Source organism: Coturnix japonica, chromosome 3, assembly GCF_001577835.2.
Source record: "Coturnix japonica isolate 7356 chromosome 3, Coturnix japonica 2.1, whole genome shotgun sequence".
In the NCBI taxonomy this organism is placed as follows: Eukaryota; Metazoa; Chordata; class Aves; order Galliformes; family Phasianidae; genus Coturnix; species Coturnix japonica.
Genome location: NC_029518.1, coordinates 54,094,365 through 54,117,125, shown reverse-complemented (window position 1 = coordinate 54,117,125; position 22,761 = coordinate 54,094,365). Strand labels below are relative to the sequence as shown.

The 22,761-nt window shown below is 38.7% G+C and overlaps 1 protein-coding gene and 1 long non-coding RNA gene across 6 annotated transcripts; one reads left to right on the top strand and one right to left on the bottom strand.

Annotated features, from left to right (window-relative positions):
- Positions 1-187: 187 nt before the first annotated feature.
- Positions 188-15,252, bottom strand: LOC107311759. Of its 5 annotated transcripts, XR_004306656.1 has the most exons (7): positions 15,181-15,252; positions 14,285-14,402; positions 11,047-11,198; positions 10,144-10,253; positions 9,424-9,642; positions 7,548-7,710; positions 188-3,035 (listed from the first exon to the last, which is right to left on the bottom strand). It is a non-coding gene; the product is annotated as an uncharacterized LOC107311759 (long non-coding RNA). The 5 variants fall into 5 exon arrangements; XR_004306657.1 differs by having other exon boundaries at positions 7,423-7,710; positions 14,285-15,207; XR_001554223.2 differs by having other exon boundaries at positions 14,285-15,204.
- CENPW (centromere protein W) lies at positions 15,222-22,761 on the top strand. The gene is made up of 3 exons (XM_015858580.2): positions 15,222-15,449; positions 19,610-19,723; positions 21,819-22,761. Exons 1-3 carry the CDS (start codon positions 15,360-15,362, stop codon positions 21,843-21,845), a joined length of 231 nt encoding a protein of 76 aa, XP_015714066.1. The 5' UTR covers positions 15,222-15,359; the 3' UTR covers positions 21,846-22,761.

Below are 22,761 nucleotides of genomic sequence, written 5' to 3'. Positions count from 1 at the left end.
GGGAGTTGGAACTAGATGGTCTTAAAGGCCCCTTCCAACCCAAACCATTCTATGATTCTATGATCTACATCCATACCACTAACAATTCTGTAAATTCTTTGTATTTTAACTTATCAGTTCTTCTCCAGAATAAAGAATACTGATTTACTCAGTCATTCCTCATATCTTTAAATGATCTTTAAGCAAGTGGACATTTAAAAATATAATTTAACATGTTCGTTTCGAGGTTATTGTTTATAGGCAATCCAGGTTTTCTGTGGATAATTAATTTTTCACGGATGTAGAGCCATTTCCTTCTGTTGACCCCACATATGCAGAAACATATCCATAACATTATCATTTCAGTGGTAATTATTTATGACATCCTTTGAACTTTCTTGTAACTGGGGTAATAGGAATCTTTTACCTCTGTACTACAAAGACATTCATATTTTTATAAACTTGGAAGCTTCCTGTAATGCAATACAATATTTTCACAGTTGAATAGAGCATTCTCTTGTGCCTGGTTTTAAGTTCAGTTGAAGAAACACACTAAAAATGAAAGCATGTCTGAAAACTCTTGGAAGGTAGGATGAGCTACAGCAGACATAAGTAAGTCTTTTTATAATATATATAATATATAATATTTGCTTGTGTTTTCCCTCTTGCAGGAATCACAGTGATCATGCAATGCATATGTATGCATTCAAGGATGCTCATCTTGAAGGTGTCAGGAATGCTGGTTCAAGTGCACATAAATAACATTACCTCCCGAGATTCCGATTTACAGTTGAAACTTCTGCTTCTGATTTTTGTAAACGTAGGGCTGCACTCTTAAATACAATCTATTAAGCTGGTCCAGGAGATTTGATTAACCATAATAGGCTAGAGAATCCATTTTGTGTGATCAGACTGTATTTTTGTAAATTATGTTTCTTTTTATTAGCACGTGTAGTTCTCTTACTTGTGCCTCTGTAAATATATATGTAAATCATTTTGCTCATGCCAGCATCCTAAGAACAGTGTCTGTGAAGGAACTTTCAGGAATAATACTTTGTGCCCTTTGACCATTTAAAAATTGAAACCAACAAAAATTCCTCCTGTAGTTAAGTTGTGATCTGCTTAACTCAACAGGGGGGTTCCAGGATGTGGGTGAATTTTAACCATCCTTTTTGACATAAGTCAAGCTGTGTGAAGCAATGAAATTCTGATTGCTGTGTGGTGAGACGACTGCATAGTGTTACAGCTCCCTCATTAAGAGGTACTGGAGCTAAGCAGGGGGAGTTCAACTTTCCTCTGTATTAAAAAAAGTGTGGGAGAGAAGGAGAGTGAGCTGGAGTTAGGGAGTTCACCTTGTAACAACAAAGACTTAACATACAGTATATCAAGCCTCCTGAACTTCGTCCTGCTTGATAGTTTATCAGCCAACCATGATGAACAAAATAGTAACAAATGATATAAATCCATCCTGAATTCAATCTTCTGGCCTAATTTTCAGCTTCATTCTTTTCATTGCTGTGTGTTCACCTATCCTCAACTCACAGCTGATATCAGTCCTAGTGTTCAAAATACATAGAGATCTCATCACCTGAATAAAAAACAGTGCAGGTGGGCGAGATGCAACACAGTTCTGATGTTTTCCTATTCATTCTAATGCACATTTAATTCCATTGTTCATTCAGCGTTGTATCCACTATACACAAAAAACATAATATGGCTCAAACAGCTTCTACTAATTTATTTAGTCAGCATGAACTATTTCCACTATTATAATCCATGACAACATATGTGTCATCTTTTGCAAACAGCCAGGAATTTTCATACCACTGAGATGTGAATCAACCTTATAATAGAAACTAGCACTCTTGGGGTGTTCTCAACTTTACAGAACGTTTGAATAAAAATCAGAAAGGTGACATTTCAGTACACAAAGATAACACTGGAAAAAAGTGACTGAAGCAGAGATGAGGCAATATGGAGATAATGAGAATTACTTTTGTCAGTGACAGCTGACTGAAAGTAAGTCAAGGAAGATGATTATAAAACAAGTGAGCAGTGGATGAATTGAAACTTCAAATTGTGTTAATGCCTATTGGGATCTGCAGCTTCTTCCCATATTCTTGTATTTTTATTTCTTGTGTACTCAAGTTCTGTTATGTCCATGCATGCACTGACTGGCACTTACTAGTCAGATGGATTAAGCTTCTTGGTTGAGTTGTGACAGTCGTTTTCTTCAGATACAGTATTAAATCAAGGTTTTGTAAGCATCTTTGCAAAGTGCAAAGTGGGATATTGCAGTTTATTCAGTGAAAATGTAGGTAGCGGTGGAACAGGGAAAGAACATGGCTAATCTGAAGTAGGTATGAGTCTCCAGCATTCTCACAAATACTGGTTCCCTTGGCACAGTTATTCCTGTGCCACAATTTTAGAAGAGAGTATGAGAGAGCAGATGAGTGGTCTAGAAATCAATCTTAAACACATGTTGTCTTCCAGGGAAAATAGAAAAATTTTGCCCGGATTTTGGCTTGGAATCACTGTGTTTCCTAAACAACTCATTCACTTGTGGGTTAGATAGGTTAATGCCTGGGCTAATAGCCAGAATTTAAAGAGGGAAAAAGCAGTCATGCACTTAATTTTTCCTTCCTAAATTATCTGCTTTTTGATTTATCTTGCTAAGCATTTCATTGTGGCAAATGTATGCTCTCCAGTTCCTTAACCCTGGCATGCAGTACTTCTTAATAATGTGAGTCACTTGGAGCACAGGACTCACATTTCCTTATGCTGTCTAATACAATAGGGCATGAGACTGGCTGCAACTGCTGCGTACTGAGGCAGCATATTTCAATAAAATGGTACTTTGTTATCCTGAAGTTTGGCCCATGCAGATCCTCTCAGCAGTCTACAGGATCTGTACTGAGGAGCAAATTAGTATGTTTCTCCAGCAGAACATTTTCCGTGGCCTTGGGTATTCTCCATTGCCTTGGATAACAACATCTGATAAATCAATTGCAGGTGCTTCCAAATGTATGGTGTGACTGTACTTATCTGTGGTCTACCTATAAAAAACGGAAAAATTATTAGCCTGCATGCCTGACCTTGTGAATACATATGACATAACACAAGCCCCGGTTCAGCAAGGTACTTAAGTGCATACCTAAATACCCACATGAACAGTCAGACGCACTTTTAAGTGTCTTGCTGAATCTGGGCCATACAGAAGCTGAACACATCAAGAAGCTACCCACATTGAGTTCCCGTAAGAGAAAATTGATTTCCAAAGTGTATTCCCTCTGGCTGTTAACACCAAAGAAGAGTGAGTAATAAAATTTCTGCTTCTTCATCTTGGATAGAGACTGTGCATGTACTCGCTTTCACTGAAATGTTTTCTCTCTGGTAATAGAATTGTTTTGTGAGTTTTGGGAACTATACCAGACAACTTGAAATAAAGATCCGTATTTTTTTGGTATCATTTTCTCCCTGTGTCTTTCATAACATTAGAAATAGCCACATAGACCCTAGTAAATATATTAAATAATAAAACAGATGAAAATTAGTAACAGGAAAGCCTTCTGGATCTAGTTGGACTTTGTGGCATGTCTGTTATTTAAGTGGTTTTGCAGTTCGTGGTATAGTCCTTCTTTTAAACGTGGAGCCTACAGCTTCAGAGTGAGACAACTGTTCTGCAGAATAGCAGTCAGTTCACCAGTGACAAAACACAGTGGTATTTGGATGTGTATTTTGTTACCACTTTGAAAAATATCAGTGCACTACAGTTACCTAAGTTATTGCTTACAGATGCTTCACGCTACACGAATACAATACAGAAGACTCTCCTCTATCTGTAGATCAACAATTTATCATAAATTCGGAGATGACTAGAAATGTGGACCACAGCCTTTGAAATTTTTTTAAGCTGACTAAATTTCTCTCTTAAAGTACACTATGTGATACTATGGGATTTATACTACCACTAATGTTTCAGTGCCTGAGTGCAGAAAAATCACTGCCTTTGCTGAAATGGTTACTTACAGTGCGTTATAAAATAGTCTGAATAGATGGACTTGTTAATTCAGAATGCTCTGTGGCTGGAATCTATTATCAAAAACTACTGAGATGCATATCAGAAAGGTTATCACTTTATTATTATAACACACATATACAGAAAAGTGTTTTGACTACTAACCACAGAAGGGGTCAGAACAAACCCACAGAATATTAAGTCTTTTGGATACTGGTACCAAATAAAAACATCAGGCTTTTAAAACTGGTTTTTTTCTGCCTCAGTTTAGACTCTTCTTTATTCGTCTGCCCATCGCTAAATATATCTCCGCTAAACCTGCAGTTAGATCATACAGTAGAGCTATTCTAACTTGCTGTACAGACCCCAGGGAAATCTCACTTTATCTGTACACCACAGTGTAGAAAACCCCACAATTACCAGGAATGTAACAGGACTATCATAGCTGTTTTATCTACATTGTGATAATGCCTACAGACTGAGAAATCATTATAGTCTGGTCTAGCCAAATAAAGTAACATGACAGCCCCTTTTCAAAAGGGTTTAATCATCTAGTTAAAGCACCAAGTTAATCAGTGTGTTGAAAGCAGTGATGATACTAAACGAAAAATAGGATTGTGTGGTTTCTTATCATATGTGTTTTATATATATATATAACCCAGAAATAAAAAAGCTCAGAGATATGAATAATTCTCTGAATGGGTCAGTAGGTTAATATCTTCAGGGCTTTGATAAGAAAGCTACATTATCAATTACTTATGACTGCCTGAGAGAGAAGGGACACAATGATTTGCAGGAAGCACACCTTTCCCACATTTCTTTAGTGGAATTCCTGGATCTGCTTGGATCTCTTCTAATGTGTCTACACTGGCCCAGACCATACACATCCCTCTGACCTCATGTCTGTGTACAAGGCCAGTCTTAGCTTACTCTTTTATCAGATTATTTAGTAAAGTTATTTTTGATGTGGAACAGTTGATCTCTTAAAACACCTAAAGAACCCAGAAGGACTGCCTCACTGAGGGACAAGAGAGACCAAATTCCTCACTTCCCTGGTCTTAAATCAATTGTTACTGGCACCATTTTGTAGCTTCTTACTGACTTACTAGTTCAGGGAGACAACTCTGAGGGAGAATTTGTTTGTGATGAGCATGGGTAGATAGAGAAGTAGAATCTTGGAAAACTGGACTACTGTGAGACTGAGCAAGAACCTTGATCTCAGTCTGTCAAATAGTGTTCATCTTTGTGAACTGAGAACATTATTTCAGTTTCCCATTTTTCACTTACACAACATTTTCTTAAGACCCTTATTCAAATCTTCCTCTGAGTTGTGAATTAAAAGGTAATGCAAAGGTAAGATCCATTTCACAACTCCCAGTGAAGGGAAGATTTCTCGACATGAAAGGAACTGGCCTCACATTTTTGGCTAGAGACTCCTGAAACCAGATGGTACACATTTTGTACCTAAGCTTATTCAGCGTTTACTGCTGGCTGCTATATTAATCCTGGCAGCTGCTTGGAAACCTCCTATCCCCCTGAAAATTAACACCTGGTTTCAGAAATACTGAAGTACAAGTGATGGAAAAACTATCTAGCCATATGAAGAAGGACACTCTTGATGTGCTCTTAACACCAGATATGGTCTTAACAGCTGTGCTTATTACTCCAGGGTCCCCACACTGCTCATTTTGAAGGTGTGGGCACCCAAGTGTCAGGCACTGACTTAAATTTACAGAACTTCGCAGATTTTTGTTTTCAACTAATCACCTGTGTTTGACTGATAAAGTATGCCACTCAGTTAAAACTCCAGAGAGCTTAAACTCTGCAGTAAATCTACTTTTATTTTAGTTTGCAAAATTCAACCTCGTCAAAGTCATGTTTAAAACACACCTTCACACTACAAGATTTTAGACAAGCTGGGTGGCGGGAAAAGGTGTTTTTTCTTCATAGCTGCAATTGTTCTTCCATGTACTGATACAGAGGTTGGTGTTTAGCTCCTGTCTACAGGAGAAGGTTTTCACATTCCTGAGTTGCACTCAGGCACACTGCTGTACAGAAATGTAGCTGTACATGATATCAATTCAGAAGGTGGAGAGTGGTACAGTTTTGTTGCACTCATTTACAACAATGCCTTTCCAGCACTCTTGTCCTTGAACTCCACTGAACTGTGTTTTCAATTTTGGCTTTGACATGTGAATGAATGCTTGTGTTCAGTTCATGCTTTTCTTGCCAAACATTTTACTGATCTCTGGAATAAGTGGACAACTACTCATGAAGCTATTGAGGAGCCTTTCTTTTAACATGTTTGTGCTTCATTTGACAGTCAGTGTTAGGAGACACCTTGTAAAAGACAAGCTGTATTTACTACGTATTACACAGTTAAAGGTATTGGTTTACAGAGATATTAGATGCTAAAGTTGCAACTGATCCTACAAAATTCAGAAAAAGATTCTGATTCTTTGGCAGGTTGTGGCTTTTATTTGAGTAGCAGTAAAAACTGAGTTTATTTCAAATACTAATTTTGTTAAAAAGAAATGCAAGATACGAATGCATGTTAAACATATTCAACTAATACCTCAGTAACTTTTGAGGATATTGCCTTATAGAACTGTATCACCTAAATGTTCTTGTCTCTGAGACATCAAATTAGACATTGTGTTTATGTGCACAGTGCATGTGGTACTAGTGCATATATGTGGTACTACAGATTTATGACATACCAGAATAAAGGTAAAGCTGCATAAAACCGCATTAATCATCTAGTTATGCACATAGTAATTCATATCCCCTGTGGGAGATGAATCTGACTGAGCCTTTTTCTTTGTGTGATATAGGACACTCATGTTTTGCAGACTTCAGACCATCAGAGAAATGCTAGAACTGGAATTCTAGGATCAAATATTCCCAAAGAGAGGAGAACTTCCAAACCTGTTTTTTAACTTGTATGAAGAAGTGCTCATGGGCCCAGAATGCAGAACTATTCATCTGACTGCTAAATTCAGGTTTATATATGGAACAGAGAAGAACTGAAATCCAAACTCTGGATCCAGGCACTGCTGGTAGGGAAATTCAGTTCTTTTGCACATATAGCTACATGCATACAACACATTCTCCCGTGAATTTATGCTCAGATTATAGGTATTCACTTAAAGCTTCAATTTTGTTACTGGACTATTGCACCCTAATTTCCCGTAAGAGTTAGACATTGTCAGGCTTTGAAATGAAACTGTTTCATAGAAGATTTAATAAATTTCATATCCTGTGCATGCCCACTGACATCAAGCAATTCTGAGTGTCAGATAGTAGGACTCAGTTCTGCTTAAAAACCGTGGACAATTTAGTTCCATGGCTGATCCCTTCTAAAGCAAACCTTCTAAAGGCATAATAACAAATGAAAAACAAACAAACAAACAACAACAACAAACCTGTTATCAATGGCTGAAGCACAGTTTAGTACCAGGCTGTTTACCAAACTAACTGTCCATTTATTTTACTAGACTGTATCTCCATTTGGCAGCTACTATTTTCTACTTTCTCTTCTGTATGATACCTTTGCGTATAGAGAACATTTGCTCCAGGAGAAAGATCTTTGCCATTTCCTTCTTACATTCTGGGTCCAAAGACTGTATTCCCCAGCTCCCAGAAGCCTTTTGCAGACATCAGGCTGTTCAGCATGTAGGTAATGACTTTCCGCTCTTCCTGGTGAAATGATGCTGCAGTGGCAAACAGAACAAGATTCAGGATATGCAAGAAAAGGTACAAAAAGTTGATCTTGTAGGTCAGTGATAGCGGCAATTCCCAAGCACAGAAGAGACCTATCTGTTAAACTCTGCTCCTGGCCCATTGGAGTGAGAAATAAAAACAAGAAGCAATCCTGGCACAGACCAGTTTCTTTGCTGAGTTGGACAGTTGAGCCTGTTTATTTAAGACATGCAACTTCTTATTTAGGAATTTCAGCCTCCTGACAAATGTTACTGCTTCCACATAGTTATTACTTCATTGTTTCATGGCTACAGGTGCACACTGCTACACAGTAGCAATAACTATTCAGCTGTGGCATGAGGCAACAAGTACTCTGCCAGTCATCTCCTGGACACAATCCAGAAGATGGCACATGGACCCCAATAGTCAGGATTGAGTAGCTCACCCATTTTTTTTTTTTAGGGGGAAGAGAGGTTAGCCATAGCTGCCACATTTGCTCTAAGACTGGCAACTAAGCCCAACACTACACTCCTTAGCACAGCTCTAGTCTATGAGATCAAAAAGGGAAGTCCCATCATGAACAAACAAGCCTCTGTTGTTTGGGTCTGCTAAAGGCAGCTGACTGATAAATACAGAACAGACACAAATAAATAAATAAATAAATAAATAAAATTAAATAAATAAAAAGAATAAAAGCTATTTCAAACTATTCCCTGTAATGACAATCAGAGAGAGAAGCTGTATGGAATTGAACTGTACATCAACATACTGATGCCAGTGGCCTCTTTTTATAAATATTTCAGGATCGTGTCTCAGGACTCCTGTAGCGTCCTGCAGGGTAGAAGGAGATTTGTCACCCACACATATAATTCACAAGTGTAAGAACTGTGACAGAATCTTATTATTAAATTTAGTTTGGAAAGAAAAGTCAATTTACTTTGTTGTTAAAAACAAAAAAAACCAAAAAAAACCAAAGAAAGGTAAAATTGACAAAAGATGTAATCCTGGTAACTACAGAAACTGGTGAGAGTTCTGAGTTCACTGGGCTACAAAATTAATCTTCTCAAGATATGTTACAGTGAAATATCTAAAGTCTATGCATTTATGAACATGTGTTCCATGGTATAATTCTGTTTAATCTTCAGAGGCCTCTCAGAGGCCTCTAAATTTAATCTTAGGCAAACTGGCAAAGTTTTGCCTGACTAAAGAATGCCAAATAAAGCCCTAAAAAGGGATTGCTAGGATCAGAATTACTTGTTGTTTCCAGCTGCTTTGTTCTGCACTGGTATTGTAAAGATGCCATAAATTCAGCTTAATTGGAGAGTTAAGCTAGGTTTACAGCTGTTTTTTTTCTTATTTGAAGAAGTGCAAAACAGCTGAACATTCCAGTGAGTGTGGACCTTCATCTGAATGACATTTACAATAGAAAATCTCCAAAAAACCAGCATCTAGTCCCAGCTTTCCATATTCTTGTACAAATCTATTTTATTTTCACTTTCTCCCGATGATTCTCTTCCAGGACACTTTTCTCTTGCATTTGTGCTATGACTCATTGTGTGCATTAGTTTTGTTATAATTGTATCAGTGATGATGCAAGGGGTGTGAATTTCTGCATGCAAAAGACCTTTCTTTTTTGCTTTGTGGTAGTTTAAGTTAGACTATGTAAACTCAGGTAGATAGCCTTCTGTGCTTCAATGTATACTTCTAACAATATGCTCACATACCAGTTTGAGTAGATCAAGAAAACTTGATATAGCTTCTCCTCAGACAATATGGTTATTCTTAAGCTATGGCTTCAATGCAGTTTCTTTCAGGAGGAAGCAGTGTCTTGCCTCTGTGCAAGGCAGCAATTACAGCTGCTGTCTTTTAATTTTATTAACCTGAAGCGTTGCACTCTCAGTTGTCCTTTGTGTCAAGCACTGTTTGAAGAAAGTATGCCTGTTCTGTAAGGGAAGAAAAAGCCTGTATCAGCAGTGGATTGTTTACAGAACTGTGGTCAGTTACATTTATTTAAGCATTACTTACTGGTGTTACTTTACATACATGATGTATATACAACATCTTTCACTCTGCAAATTACCACTCAATTAATCAAATCTGAATCTGCAAATATTATCAAATGATGGTAAGGTAATAGAAGATTTTTTTTTTTGTTCAATAGAGAATTTATGTTTGAAGTCTCTTTCTATACACCTTATAGCGGGATATATATAAAAAATAACACTGCATCCCCAAGACTAGAAGTTGCAGTTAACTAGCTGAAAGAGAAAATGTTTTAGTAATACCTATAATTCAACATATTATCTAATGATGTATTCTCTCTTTCTCTATTATGCTTATGGGAACAGTACACTTCCAAAATTTACCTTTTTTATTTAGATTTTTTGAAAATAAATCCCATTGGAGAAAAACATGGTCCTTGCGGGAAGTGAATGTTAACATACCTTCAAGGGAGGTTGAAAGATGTAGTTATCCTTCATGAGAAAAACGAAGTGGAGAAAAAAATGCCTTCTCATGATCAACACTTCTGATCTACCCTTTCTGATAAATATCCCTAAAAAGTTGGCAGTTGAATAGTATGTATCAGTATATTAATCTTTCTTTCAATTCTATATTGATACTACATATTACCATTCATCACATTATGTTAATTTGATCTGCTTTCAGTTAAACTGAGAGATCAGGATATGTCACTAACTTTCGTGCTCTCCTTCTCTGTTTATGTGTGTGTATAAAATAATTTCTTTTGGAAGGCAGATAACAGGTATTTTTCCGAATGTTGTTTAGGTTTGTGAAAGTTTCTCAGACAAGGTGTTCTTTTTCTTAGCAAGTCTGGATTAGCTGATCCAACTAGAGGAGGGTGAAGATCCCTCTGGACTGCATGTAGCCTTGGAAAGCACATCTGAAGATGACAATATCACTTATTCTAGAATTTGAAGGACATTTTACTGACATGAAATTGAATGGGTCTGCCTCAGTAAATCTAGGAGCACAACATAAATAATCCAAAAATCTAAAAGTGACACAACAAATGTTACAGGAATGCAGTCAAGTGGGTACCTGATGAAATGTATTTGCTTCTACTGTTTACTCAACTTTATGAATTCCATTGGAAAACATCAGAAATAATCAACTTTCTCTTACAGAATTAAATGGAAATAAGCATTGATGTATATACCTATGCAATCCTATATATGCATCAACCATCAACGTGATCCTACATTAAATTACTGTAAAAAATGTGTAAATGTTATACTTCTCTATTTTTATTTTATTTTTTTTTAATAGTAAGAATGTAATATCTCTACAAGTGAGTGACTACTGAGCTGTAATTAATATGCCCTTACTGTTTTTATGAATGCTGTTCCAACTGTTACACCAGGCTGAGGGACAGTCTCTTGCTTGTACAGAAGTCAACTGATGTTAGGCAGGCTCAGCACAGCCTTGAGAGGTCTGATATATCCAATATCCTGAAGAACTGAAGCTTGAATTGTAAAATCTAAAAGCAGCAAATAGTGTGAATCTCATATATAATTTATGGCATTGTGCCTTTCTTATTTTCACTGTTTAACACTGGGCTTGAAAATAGATAGAAATAAGGCAAAACAAAAAAGAGAGCTGTCTTTCTCTTTGAGCTGCTAGTACTCACCATTGCAATCAAATTACTGACATATTATTGATAGCAATAGCCACAAGAGAAAAGTTTCTTGTCAAAGTTGCCGTCTACACCTTCTTTTATTAGCAGGAGATGCGCATAAGTTCCACGGAGGAGAGAAAAACATACAATTTACTCCTTTGTATTTTCTTTTTCTATTATTTCTCTACAGATTTCAACCACACCTGAATTATCCTACATTCAAAAGAAAGAATATACAGGTGTAATAGGAGACTCAGCATGCATACCTCCAACCACTAAGATCAAGCCTATCAACTACATTATAGAAGAGTTTACTTTTGCTGAATTGTTATGTTCTGTTTTAGAGATATCTTTTCATCACTGAAGAACACATCAAAAGATTTTAGGCTTTGACATTCTTATCCAGGATACTTTTCACAGTCTTTCATCAGCTACTGAAACTGGATTAGCACCAGAAAAGGTTTAACACACACTGTATGAGCAGAGAAAAGACCAAGGGACCTTTGGCTTACAAAGAATCTATAAAATGTGATTATTAATGTCAAGGTATCGCACATTTAAAATAGAGCTCTTCAGCATTCCTTATAACTAAAATCACGAGTTGATGAAGAGCTGATGAAGAGCCTGTCTGAAGATGTCAGAATCCAGAAACAAAATAACTCACTTAACAACTGAGATGGGCTCATAAAAGCTTCAGAACAGAAATGAAACCCCGATTTTCAATTTAATTTCCAAACACCACACTTGCTTCAATTTACAATGTATTAGAAGAGAGGGTAAAATTAGTCTTTAAAATCCTCCATTCCATTACAGAAATGGAAAATAAAATGTTTACTGGTTTGTAGTTCAGTAATGATGGATGCAAGCTAGGCCTCTTCTTAGCATGTACTAAGCTGTTTTCAAGAAATACACATAATCTGGAAGCAAAGCTGACAAAAGTATGTTAGTGAAATTGCCTCGATTCAAACACTGCAAAGGCTGTTTGTTTACTTGAAGAAGTCAGAGCTGGATGGTGGAGTTTTAACTACTAAATTCCCCAGTTCTCGTCATCAGTATTAGATGGCTCACTTAGTTCTAAAACACGGTTAAATATTCCTGGAAATCTCGGACGATCGTGTGCTGCAGCCGAAGCCACAAAACGCATCCAGCTCACAAAATGAACTACTCTGTGTTTAAAAATGAAGATTTAAAAAAAAAAAAAAAAAAAAAAAGGGAAACCCCTAAAATTCTTGAAATGTTGTTTGTTGAAATTCTTCGAAACATTTGTTTGAAAATAATGAAGCTGCATGTAGAAAACGGTTGCAAAGCTGCTATAATTTTGAACCTGAAACACATTCAAATGTATCTAAAATGCACACAAATACCTTTTAAGAGAAGGCTGTAAAAGCATGACAAAATTAACAATTTCAGTGTTTCCAGAATTAATTTACAACACATTTTGCAAGGTTCTTTTAGCTATTTATATATATTTTTTTCATTACAGCGTTACATCAGAACATTAATTCCATCAGAAAGTTAAAAAAAGGAAAACAGTTGTGCAAAATCATAATATAATGTGAGTTTATGGTCGCTCTGTGATTTACTGTAATGCATTATTAATCCATACGTTAGTACAAGTGAAATATTTTGAAAATTGTGATTTTTATGGAATTTAGTTTAATTTGTAAAATCATTTTTGTCCACAGCAATAAATATGTAATGTTTTCTTGTACTGCATTTTTTCTGTATTTATCTATTCAGAAATCATATTCACAAAAATATTTATGGCCAAAGGGAATAAAGTAAAATACATATTGAAGGAGAAATTTTATCTATAGAACTTCATGTTCACTCAGTAGACCAGAACCTATAATTAATAATTCACTTTTGCATTGGACCTCTGTTTTCAATTGCTTTCAGTAATTAATATCATACATTTTTGAAACTGTAAAAAGAAAGAAAATTTTGTACATGGATAGATTTGCGACAGCATTCTAAATTATTATTTTCTATAGTTAAAACCAAAGAATAGTCCATTGGAAATAGAAAACTGTCAGAACCAACACAGGTCTATTAGACTTAATAAGAGATTTAATTACTCAGTCAATATTATCCATACAGTAAACACATGACTGGAGATGCAGTTACAAGTGTTGATTCTCAGTGGTATTTTACGCAAGTCACTTCAGAGTTTCAAATCTGTATTGCACATTTTAATAGCTTTAGACTTATAGTGCAGTTCTGCAACTCATATAGTTTGTAAAATGACTGCCCACACTACTGACTGTACAAGACTGCAAGGCCCCATTCTCAGTTTAGTAAAGCCTTGTGAACTACTGTAAATTTGAATTTGTTGACATGATGAATTATCGTTGATCCTGATGCAATTCTCTATGTGTAGAATGTGTACATTACAGCATACGACCCTATGTAGCTCTGAGTCATGTGCATTTAGTTAAGTGGCAAAACAAATGTTTACTTCTGTCAGTGCAGCTGAGCCAGTAACTGTGATTGTTATTAAGCTGCGGGAAAGAAAGAAAGAAAAAAAAGCTATGTTTTAGTGCTTATCCTTTTACAGAAAAAATACGAGACCCCGATTTCAGGCTCTGTGTTGTTGATGATTAATGACCAGTGACAGTCAGAGCTGAAAGAACAAAGCATGATTTTCAAATACCCAACACAGTATGAAGAACTGGCAGATCTTAAATTCTCTCCCGCTGTCAGATATCATACTTCTACTTGGGCCACATTTTGTGCAAAATTAACTAAAATACCAAATCATGCAGATCTAATAGTATACTTTAACGAAACCAGCTCGTCTCAACGCGCTGATAATTTTGATATATTAAAATGAAGGTAATATATTTATCTCGTTGACTTAACATTTTAATTTGCAAACATCTCAGAGGCCAAAGAAAACAACAACAAAAAAAACCAACAACTAATAAATATGCTGAAAAGCTCCATACCTCAGTATGAAATCCTGACCCTTTCTCCAACTAAGTACACAGAGACCAAATGCAGTGAGAATGCCAAGCTACAGGGGCCCCTCGGTGGGGAAACCTGTATTCAGTCAGCTGCATCCGTCTGCCGAAAGAGACGTGCAGGGACGGATGTGAGAGAGGGGTGTCACTTTAAAGTGGTGGCTGCTTTGAGAATGAGTGTGTCTACATGTGTAGGTTACATTTGGGTGTATTTTGCCCAGGTGTTTGTACAGAGCACGACAAGCTCTCTGGGCTCATTTCTGTGCAGGCTTATAGTGCTAATGCAGCCCTGGTACCTGCAGCCTACACAGGCTGCACTCCCTGGCATCACATCCCCCAGCAATATGACACAGGCAACTGTGTAGGAAACACAGGTGCTGTACTGCTCCCTACAAGCAAACTCTATTGCACATGTAAAACGCTTGCTTAAGACCCACGGGTGTGGGCCCAAGGCTTCGTTAGGAGGCACATTCCCTCCATTCTGGGGACATTCTGCACACCAGGTAAAGGCAGTCAAGAGACTGCCGTGTTCTTTTCTGTCTCACAGGCTAAAGTTTCGACTAGGTTATAATGGAAGCGGCTTGCACTGCAGGTTCTTGCGTAGCAAAGGAGCACTACAGTGCCCTGCCGACCCGTGTGACACCAGCACAGGGTCGGGTTTGCTCTCACTCCATCCGGCCCTCCCGTTCGACCAGCGGATGGCGACGTGCGAGCCGACAACTACGGGATTCGGGACCCGAAAGTCCGCGTCTCCGTGGGGCTGGGGAGAGCCGGGACTAGGGAACGTGCAGAGCACACAGCGGCCGCTAACACGGAGGTGCAACGCATCTCAGGGCAGAAGCGCCTTCCGGCTCCCCTCAATCCCGACCGCGGCTGGTTACCGGCACTACGCACTACCGCAGCAGGGCAGCCCCGCCCCGGCCCGGCGCTGTGCTGGGCCGTTGGGAAGTGCGTCACGGCGGCAGCGCGACTGCGCCACGGCGGCGGATTCGAACGTTGTCGGGCGGCGCTGGGCCTTGTCACGGCGGCGGGAGAAGGAGGAGAAAGGGGGAGGAAGACGATGAGGCGCACGGTGTCCCGCGGCACTTTGAGGAAGATCATAAAGAAGCACAAGCCTCACTTACGTCTGGCGGCCAACACCGACTTGCTGGTGAGGCGGGAGCCCGACGAGCCAGGAGCCGGCTGAGGCCCCGGTGGTTGTGGGGTGGGGGGGGGGGAGTAAACTCTTCGAAAGGGCTGACAATAGCAGGACACGGGGAAATGGTTTTAAGTGATAAGAGGTAAGATTTAGGTTGGATGTTAGGGGGAAGTTCTTCACTAGGAGAGTGGTTAGGCCCTGGAACAGGCTGCCCAGGGAGGTTGTGGATGCCCCGTCCTTGGAGGTGTTCAAGGCCAGGTTGGACGGGCCCCTGGGCAACCTGATCTAGTAAATGTGTATGTTTGGTGGCCTGCCAGGCAGGGGGGCTGGAACTACATGATCCTTGAGGTCCCTTCCAACCCGGTCATTCTGTGATTCTTTGGGTCGTTGTGTGTGGGGTTGGTCGGTGGTGCTTTTGGCTGCGTCTGTTCCCGGTTGGAGCCCTGTGGGCCATCGTGAAGAGTTCTAATCTGATCCCCGGAGTGGCCCGGGCTGGTGGGTTGTATGTGCTGGAACGGTGGGAGTTGTTGATAATAGTGGGGTGACAGGAGGTTGTTAACAGTGTTGATACAGTATTGTGCAAGCAGAGAGGGAGCAGGTTTGGTGGGAAGGTGGGAAACTGGTTAGTGCAGTCGTGTGGCTGATATGTATATGTAACATTTCTGCTCTAATATGGTGTAGGTTTTTCTCTAACAATGAGTGTAGGGACTCAGGGACAGGGTTACGTGTAAACATTGTGTCACTCCACAAGTATGCGCTGCTGTTCCGAGAGTTTGGTGCAGATGGATTGAGAGAAAGGAGTCTGCTGTAAGTGACCTTAACGCACAGAAGTTTGTTGATTTCGAGTGGTTTTGGTGTGCAGGTGGTACTCAGCACAACTGTGATTAATGAGTTGCTGGGCTGTCGGTGGGTCTTGAATCAGTAAAACTAAGGTCTGGAATGTCTTTTTAGTCATCTAATGAGAATAAGTGTTGGGATCCTATCCATGGGTTAAAAGTATCCCCTGAAAAGGTGTAGGGGATAACAGAGCCTTACGGAGCAAGTCAGAAAAAGCTGAGCCAAAACATTCTGACCTGCAGTAACAGATTTGTCACAGGGTTTATGTTGCTGGAATAACGCTCAACTGCACAAAGGAACCTGACCTTTGGAGAACCTGTGGTAGCTGCAGAGGAAAGAACTATCTGTGTATAAAAATATACTTGTGAAGTGATTTAATTGCCTGAATTAGTTTGACTGTAATGTGTTTTTGTTTCTTAGCCGTGTGTGATTCCAAGGGCAGTAATGTGTATATTTGTATGATTTGAATTATGACTAATCTGAACTATGTATTTTGTATGAATGAACGATGCATGGCAGAATCCTGAAGGTTGGTGTCTGGCTATGTAAGCTCAAAGCAGATATACCAAATAAACTATGTCTATGCATATAACTAGATTGATATGGTGCTTACATGACAGCATTTATATTTGACTGTAAACACTACCTACTTTTCTAATTTGCCTAATAACAGAATGTATCTTCCTGTTGCTGTTGCTATCTGGATGGTGTGGACTAAGGACCTCACCTCTCTCTACTCATGCTCAGAACCATTCAAGGCTTATTCAGTGGGATGCAGTGGGAACTAAACAAACTTGCAGAATTAATACATTCTTTGTAGTTCCGATAAAGTTGGTCTGTGTTTCTGTGGTCACGTTACCTTGGCTTCAAGGAAGTGTGGCTGTCTGAAAAAAGGATAAGTGGGCATCCCTCCCTTTACTTCCTTACTGAAGGAATATGACAATATATTTGTAGTGATAAAAATAATGTTGAGGTTTCTCCAACATGTTTAGGATTCAATTACATCCCTTTTTGAAATCACAGAATGACCTGGGTTGGAAGGGACCTCAAGGATCATGTAGTTCCAACCCCCTGCTGGCAAGGCCACGAAACTACACCTTTACTAGATCAGGTTGCCCAGGGCCCCGTCCAACTGGTCTTGAACACCTCCAAGGCGGGGCATCCACAACCTCCCTGGGCAGCCTGTTCCAGGGCCTAACCACTCTCCTAGTGAAGAAATGAACAGGTAAAGGCTCAGGTTTGAATGTTACCTACTCCCACTCAGCTGTCTGAGACAAGCTGTGTAAACATTGTTCTAGCTTGAAATTATAGAAGAAAAACAGAAACTCAGCCACTTGCTAGATGCTAGAAATACAGGTTTGTACTTACATTGCAGAAAAGCATTGAGTGACCACTTTTGTCTTTGTGATCTGCATAGAGCCTAATGAGTATTGAAGGCAAATATTTTCCAAGAAATTGTTTGTAAGTTCTATCGTCAACACAAAATGAGGGAGCTTGTCCTCATCAGTAGTTTGTTAGTCCTGGCAAACAGTGTCTCAGCATGAAGAAATGAAGCATGGAAAGATTTTGTTCCCCCTTCTCCCTTAGGTTGTTCCTTGGAATCTGACCTCTGTTAATGAGTCTAATAGTGAGATTTATAATGTTTGACACTTCATAATATTTATCACTGAAGATATATATATATTTCCCTGTGGTAACTTTTTCATGAGGAACTTAAGGATAAGTTTAAAGCAGCTTTGATATTTTGCAAAGTGAACCTGCCTGAGCATCTGCTTTGTAGTATTGTAGTAGATGCTTCCAAATACAAAAATATAAATGTATCTACTGCACAGTGTCATTCTCTTAGTTCAGCAGACTTAGAATTGTTTGTCATTTGAGTATTAAAACACCTGTTACAACAGATTTCTGCTCCAAACTGCCAAACTATTTCTGATGAACTCCAAATTGTAGCTTGTTGTTTGGTCTAAAAAGATATGATGGCAGAGGAAGGATGTCCCCAAATTCATATATATAATTGTTATGTTCCACTAATGTTTTTGAGCTCTTGATAGAAGAAATACTTTGTGTGCTGTACTAAACAAAGTTCGTGTTTGAAGGTTTAATTGACAATAGGCGCTATTGCCAGTTTTCAATGCTGAGCTATTAAAATGCTTCATATAAGGTCAGTATAATGCTGGGCCACTTAAAGGTATTTTTAAATGGTAGTTTTTAATAATAAATTTTGGAGTTTTTTGTTTGCTGAAATTCTGATACTGAACAGAGCAGGACTGTGTATCGAACTGGAATCATGTAGAAGGGCTAAATGATGAGCTGGGAATAAATGGATGGAGCCTCGTGACAATGATGCGTTAGTTGTGCTAGAGAAATTTATGTCAGTGCTCCTTTGCGCTGGAAAAAGGAAGAAGTCCTTGAACTTGTCTGTGATGTGTGGTGATGAGGCAGGGATGAATTTGCTTTTCATTAACAGCCTGGCTGGTTTAGTCACTAGAAGCTGATTAGATCTACTAGTACACAAAAAGGCTTCTGATTTTCCAATTGATCTGTTGGTTTATCCATTACCAAATAAAAAAACAAAAAACCCACAACAACCCTGCTAATATAAACACAAATCTTGTTTCTGTTAGATGTCTCTATGATGTCTTGGACAGGGATCTCTTGGAAAGAGTCCAGCGGAGGGCCACAAAGATGGTGAAGGGCCTGGAGCATCTCCCCCTATGAGAGAGACTTAGGGAACTGGGTCTGTTTAGCCTTGAGAAAAGAAGGCTGAGAGGGGATTTGATCCAGGTTTATAAATACCTGAGGTGTGGGAGCCATAGTGGTGAGGCTGGTCTCTTTTCATAGTAGTGTGTGGGGACAGGACTAGGGGTAATGGGATGAAAGTACCACAGGAAGTTCCACACGAATGTGCGCAAGAACTTCTTTATGGTGAGGGTGACGGAGCACTGGAACAGGCTGCCAGGGAGGTGGTGGAGTCTCCTTCTCTGGAGATATTCAAGACCCGCCTGGAACCCTACCTGTGTGACGTGGTGTAGGGAGCCTGTTTTGGCAGGGGGGTTGGACTTGGTGATCTCTAGAGGTCCCTTCCAACCCCTACAATTCTGTGATTCTGTGATCTCTTCTAAAGCAATCTTCAGAATTTAACAAGAACTTTGTCTGTTCTTTCATGAGTATGTATTAAGACTTGAATAGAGTGGAACTTTGTTTTCCTGAGAGGACTCTTTGGGTATTTGAGAGCAATCAAATATAGGAATTCTGTCTCTAACAGTGAACCTCTAACAAAACTGTCTATGAACTGTTTGAATCCTTCCTGATTTTTTTTTCTTCTTCTTTTAAAGGTACATTTGAGCTTCTTGTTGTTTCTCCAGCGGCTGGCAGAAGAAACCAGGACGAATGCTTTTGAGAACAAAAGTAAAGTAATTAAACCTGAGCATACTGTAGCTGCGGCAAAGGTAATAAGGCATTTTTAGTATTTCATTTTCTGTTCAATATAAAATATATTGCAACAGCATACGCATAAGTTTTCTGAGTGTTAATGTTTTTAACTATAATCCAAAGCTTGTAAAAATGTCACCGAGACATTGAATTAACTTGCCAATACATATAGTCCTATTTTTATGAAATTATTCTGTGTTTAAACTCATATTGCAATATGCAGGTATGTCTTTGCTGAAGTCTACTGGCACATATGTGGGCTGAAAGCTATGTGGTCGTGACTGGCACGACACTGGCAAATGCATTCATAACTGCTGTGTGTTATAAGACTGTTTAGTCCTATAGCTCCCTGCTGCTTTGACAGGGGACACATTTATTGCGAATGGGTAGGAAGAGTTTGCATCTGCCTATGAACAGCTGTGACAAGCAAACCTAAAGCTTGTTGCTACTTGATGTTGCGGCTTTGGGATGGAGGAGGAAGAGTCTGGGCTTTATGGAACTGGAACAGGTTCCAAAGTTGGAGGATCTTTTATTTCAGATGAATTTCAAATTAATGCCAAATTAATATCTTAACTGAAATAATGTAAATTAAGCTTTGTGGAGCAAGTGGAGGAGAGTTCAAATCTGCATCTTCAATTCTTACCTTAGTCTGAAAGGTGTTTTAAGTGGGTTCTTGTAGCCTTGTGCTTATACTTTTTGAGCAAATAAACTATGTGTGATGTTGTGTCCAACAAGGGAAGAACTAAGAGAAGATTAAGATATGAATTAATACGTGGGTTCACCGTAAATATTGCTGTGTGAATGTATGTGAAGGAGGAACTGTCTGTGTTACAGAACTCTAAAGTTCTGTGTATGTGTAGAATAAGTGAAAGGTGAAGGGATTATACAGTCTTCTCTCCCTAGAAAGAATTGGTGTCAAAGTGTGTCTGGAGTCCTGTTGTATTTTGCAGCTGACTTCACTTGGAGATATATGTCTGCTTTAGAATTATAGAATGGCTTTCTTTGGAAGGGACCTTAAAGACCACCCAGTTCCAACTCCCTGCCATGGACAGGGATCCCATCCACCAGATCAGGCTGCCCAGGGCCCCATCCAGCTTTGCTGTCAACGCCTCCAGGGATTGGGCATCCACAGCTTCTCTGGGCAACCTGTGCCAGTGTTTCACCACTCTGAATAAAGAATTTCTTCCTAAAATCTAACCTAAATCTTCTTTGTCTGGGTTTTTTGAAGGAACTCAGTCTGATGTACTGAGTTAGCTGTTCAACCACCTTCTGCCGCTGTGCAAACTAAAAGAGTAACACTCAGTGGCACCTGATATATTGGTCCTGTGGCTTCTGTTTATCTTCGGTCTTTCTTTCTTCTAGCAAAATGTTTAGTTTGATAGTTTCTGTTACTATAGTAACAGAAATATATACAGAATGTGTAGGGTAGCCAAGTTAATGTTGCAGTTGGAATCTTATGCATTTGTAATTTCTTTTTAACTGCAATCTTAATGTTATTTGAACATTTCTTGCTCCGTTTATATATGTTTTTTTTAAGATGAGAAGAAAGGAAAAACTGCCTGTATTTTAATAATGTTAACACTTCAGTGGTCCCACTTGGGCTTTGAAGTTCATTTTTCAACTTAAACTCCAAACCAAAAAATGTCCTTCCAAGGGTCTGGGCGCTTTTAATATGGGAAGAAGTAAAGCACTGCAAACAGAAACTGAGCGTAATAGCTGTGTAATTTCAAATTCTAGTTTTTTTCTTTTTGTCTAGGCCCGATGAGATGAGAGCAACAAGGAATATGCTGAGGACTTGAGAGTGCTATTGATACTTCTTGGCATTCAATTTATTTGGGGAAGGGGGGGGGGAAATAAAGTAGAGTCTTTTATTTTTGCAAAGTTCTTGGTTATGAGTTTTAATATTTTCTGATATGGCATATTTCTATATGTTTTTCCTTTATTCCTATCGATTTCCATAGACTTCTACCCTTGGTCACTTCACTCTTGGAAACAGATTGCTGGCTAGAAGAGCCGCTGATCTGAATATCTAAGTATTGTTTTGGATCTTATTGCTGCCTGGATTGTAATGTAGATACAAGCAATTGCAAATATACTTTTCTTTTTTTGCAGGTTATTTTAAAGAAAAGCAGAGGCTAGAGGAACAAAAAGTAACTGCAGAGGCTAGTAAACAGCAGTGGAATTTCCAAACGCTTTTTTGTGCTTTCTTACCAACTTGAGATCCTGTGAGCCAACTTTGCACCTGTGAAAGCCTTTAGTTTTATTTATGTCCATCTCTTGACTCCGAGTATCTTACTTCTGCTTTTAAAAAATACATACGTGCATGCACATTATAATGTTTTCATCCATTTGATAAATAATTATAGAATGTATCACTTATGGCCAATAATGATTAGCCATAGTGTAATGGAAGATTTGCTGTACGTCATTTCTCCCATAATAATGGAACGATCCCTGTACTGTACACATTCTTCCAGTACGTATAATCAAAAGCGTGAAACTTTTTAAGAGTAGCAGCGGTAAAGACACAGATTTCACTAATTCCATGATGCAAATTCAGAGTAGATTTACTAGATAGGCAAAATCTTGGCTTCCAAAATAAGTGCTGTAGAAGCTAATACATTAAATACCTTGGCTGTGATCTGTTTATAAATATCTGAATGGTTTTAAATGACTGAAAAGCAGATTAACACTTCTATGTTGTAGAGTAGGAATATATATTTTATGTTTAGAAATCATACTCTGAACTGTTTAGCTGGTCTGTTTTTTGATGTGGTGTATGGGACAAGTTGGTGGCCTCTAATTCAGTTGCTGTGAACAGGTGCATGTTGGAAGCAGGGAGGAATACCAGGCATAACTGATGTGAAGGTGACTTCAAAACTGTTGCACTGGGTATAAGTTGGCATGATACTTGATACTTCTTTCACCACTTTATGAATGTTATTCCAACTTGTCAGAAGCCTGGAAATTGCATGTTACATAAAATCTTGAATTCAAATCTGTGTTTTAAATACTTTGTTTAGTTAATCTTTTAATAAAGTTGTAGTTTAATCTA

Bases quoted from the DNA above. Each gene is read 5' to 3' on its own strand.
- CENPW (XM_015858580.2), top strand. From the start codon at position 15,360: ATGAGGCGCACGGTGTCCCGCGGCACTTTGAGGAAGATCATAAAGAAG. The intron at 15,450-19,609 runs GTGAGGCGGGAG...CTTCTTTTAAAG, and splicing joins CGGCCAACACCGACTTGCTG to GTACATTTGAGCTTCTTGTT. The intron at 19,724-21,818 runs GTAATAAGGCAT...CTTTTTTTGCAG, and splicing joins ATACTGTAGCTGCGGCAAAG to GTTATTTTAAAGAAAAGCAG.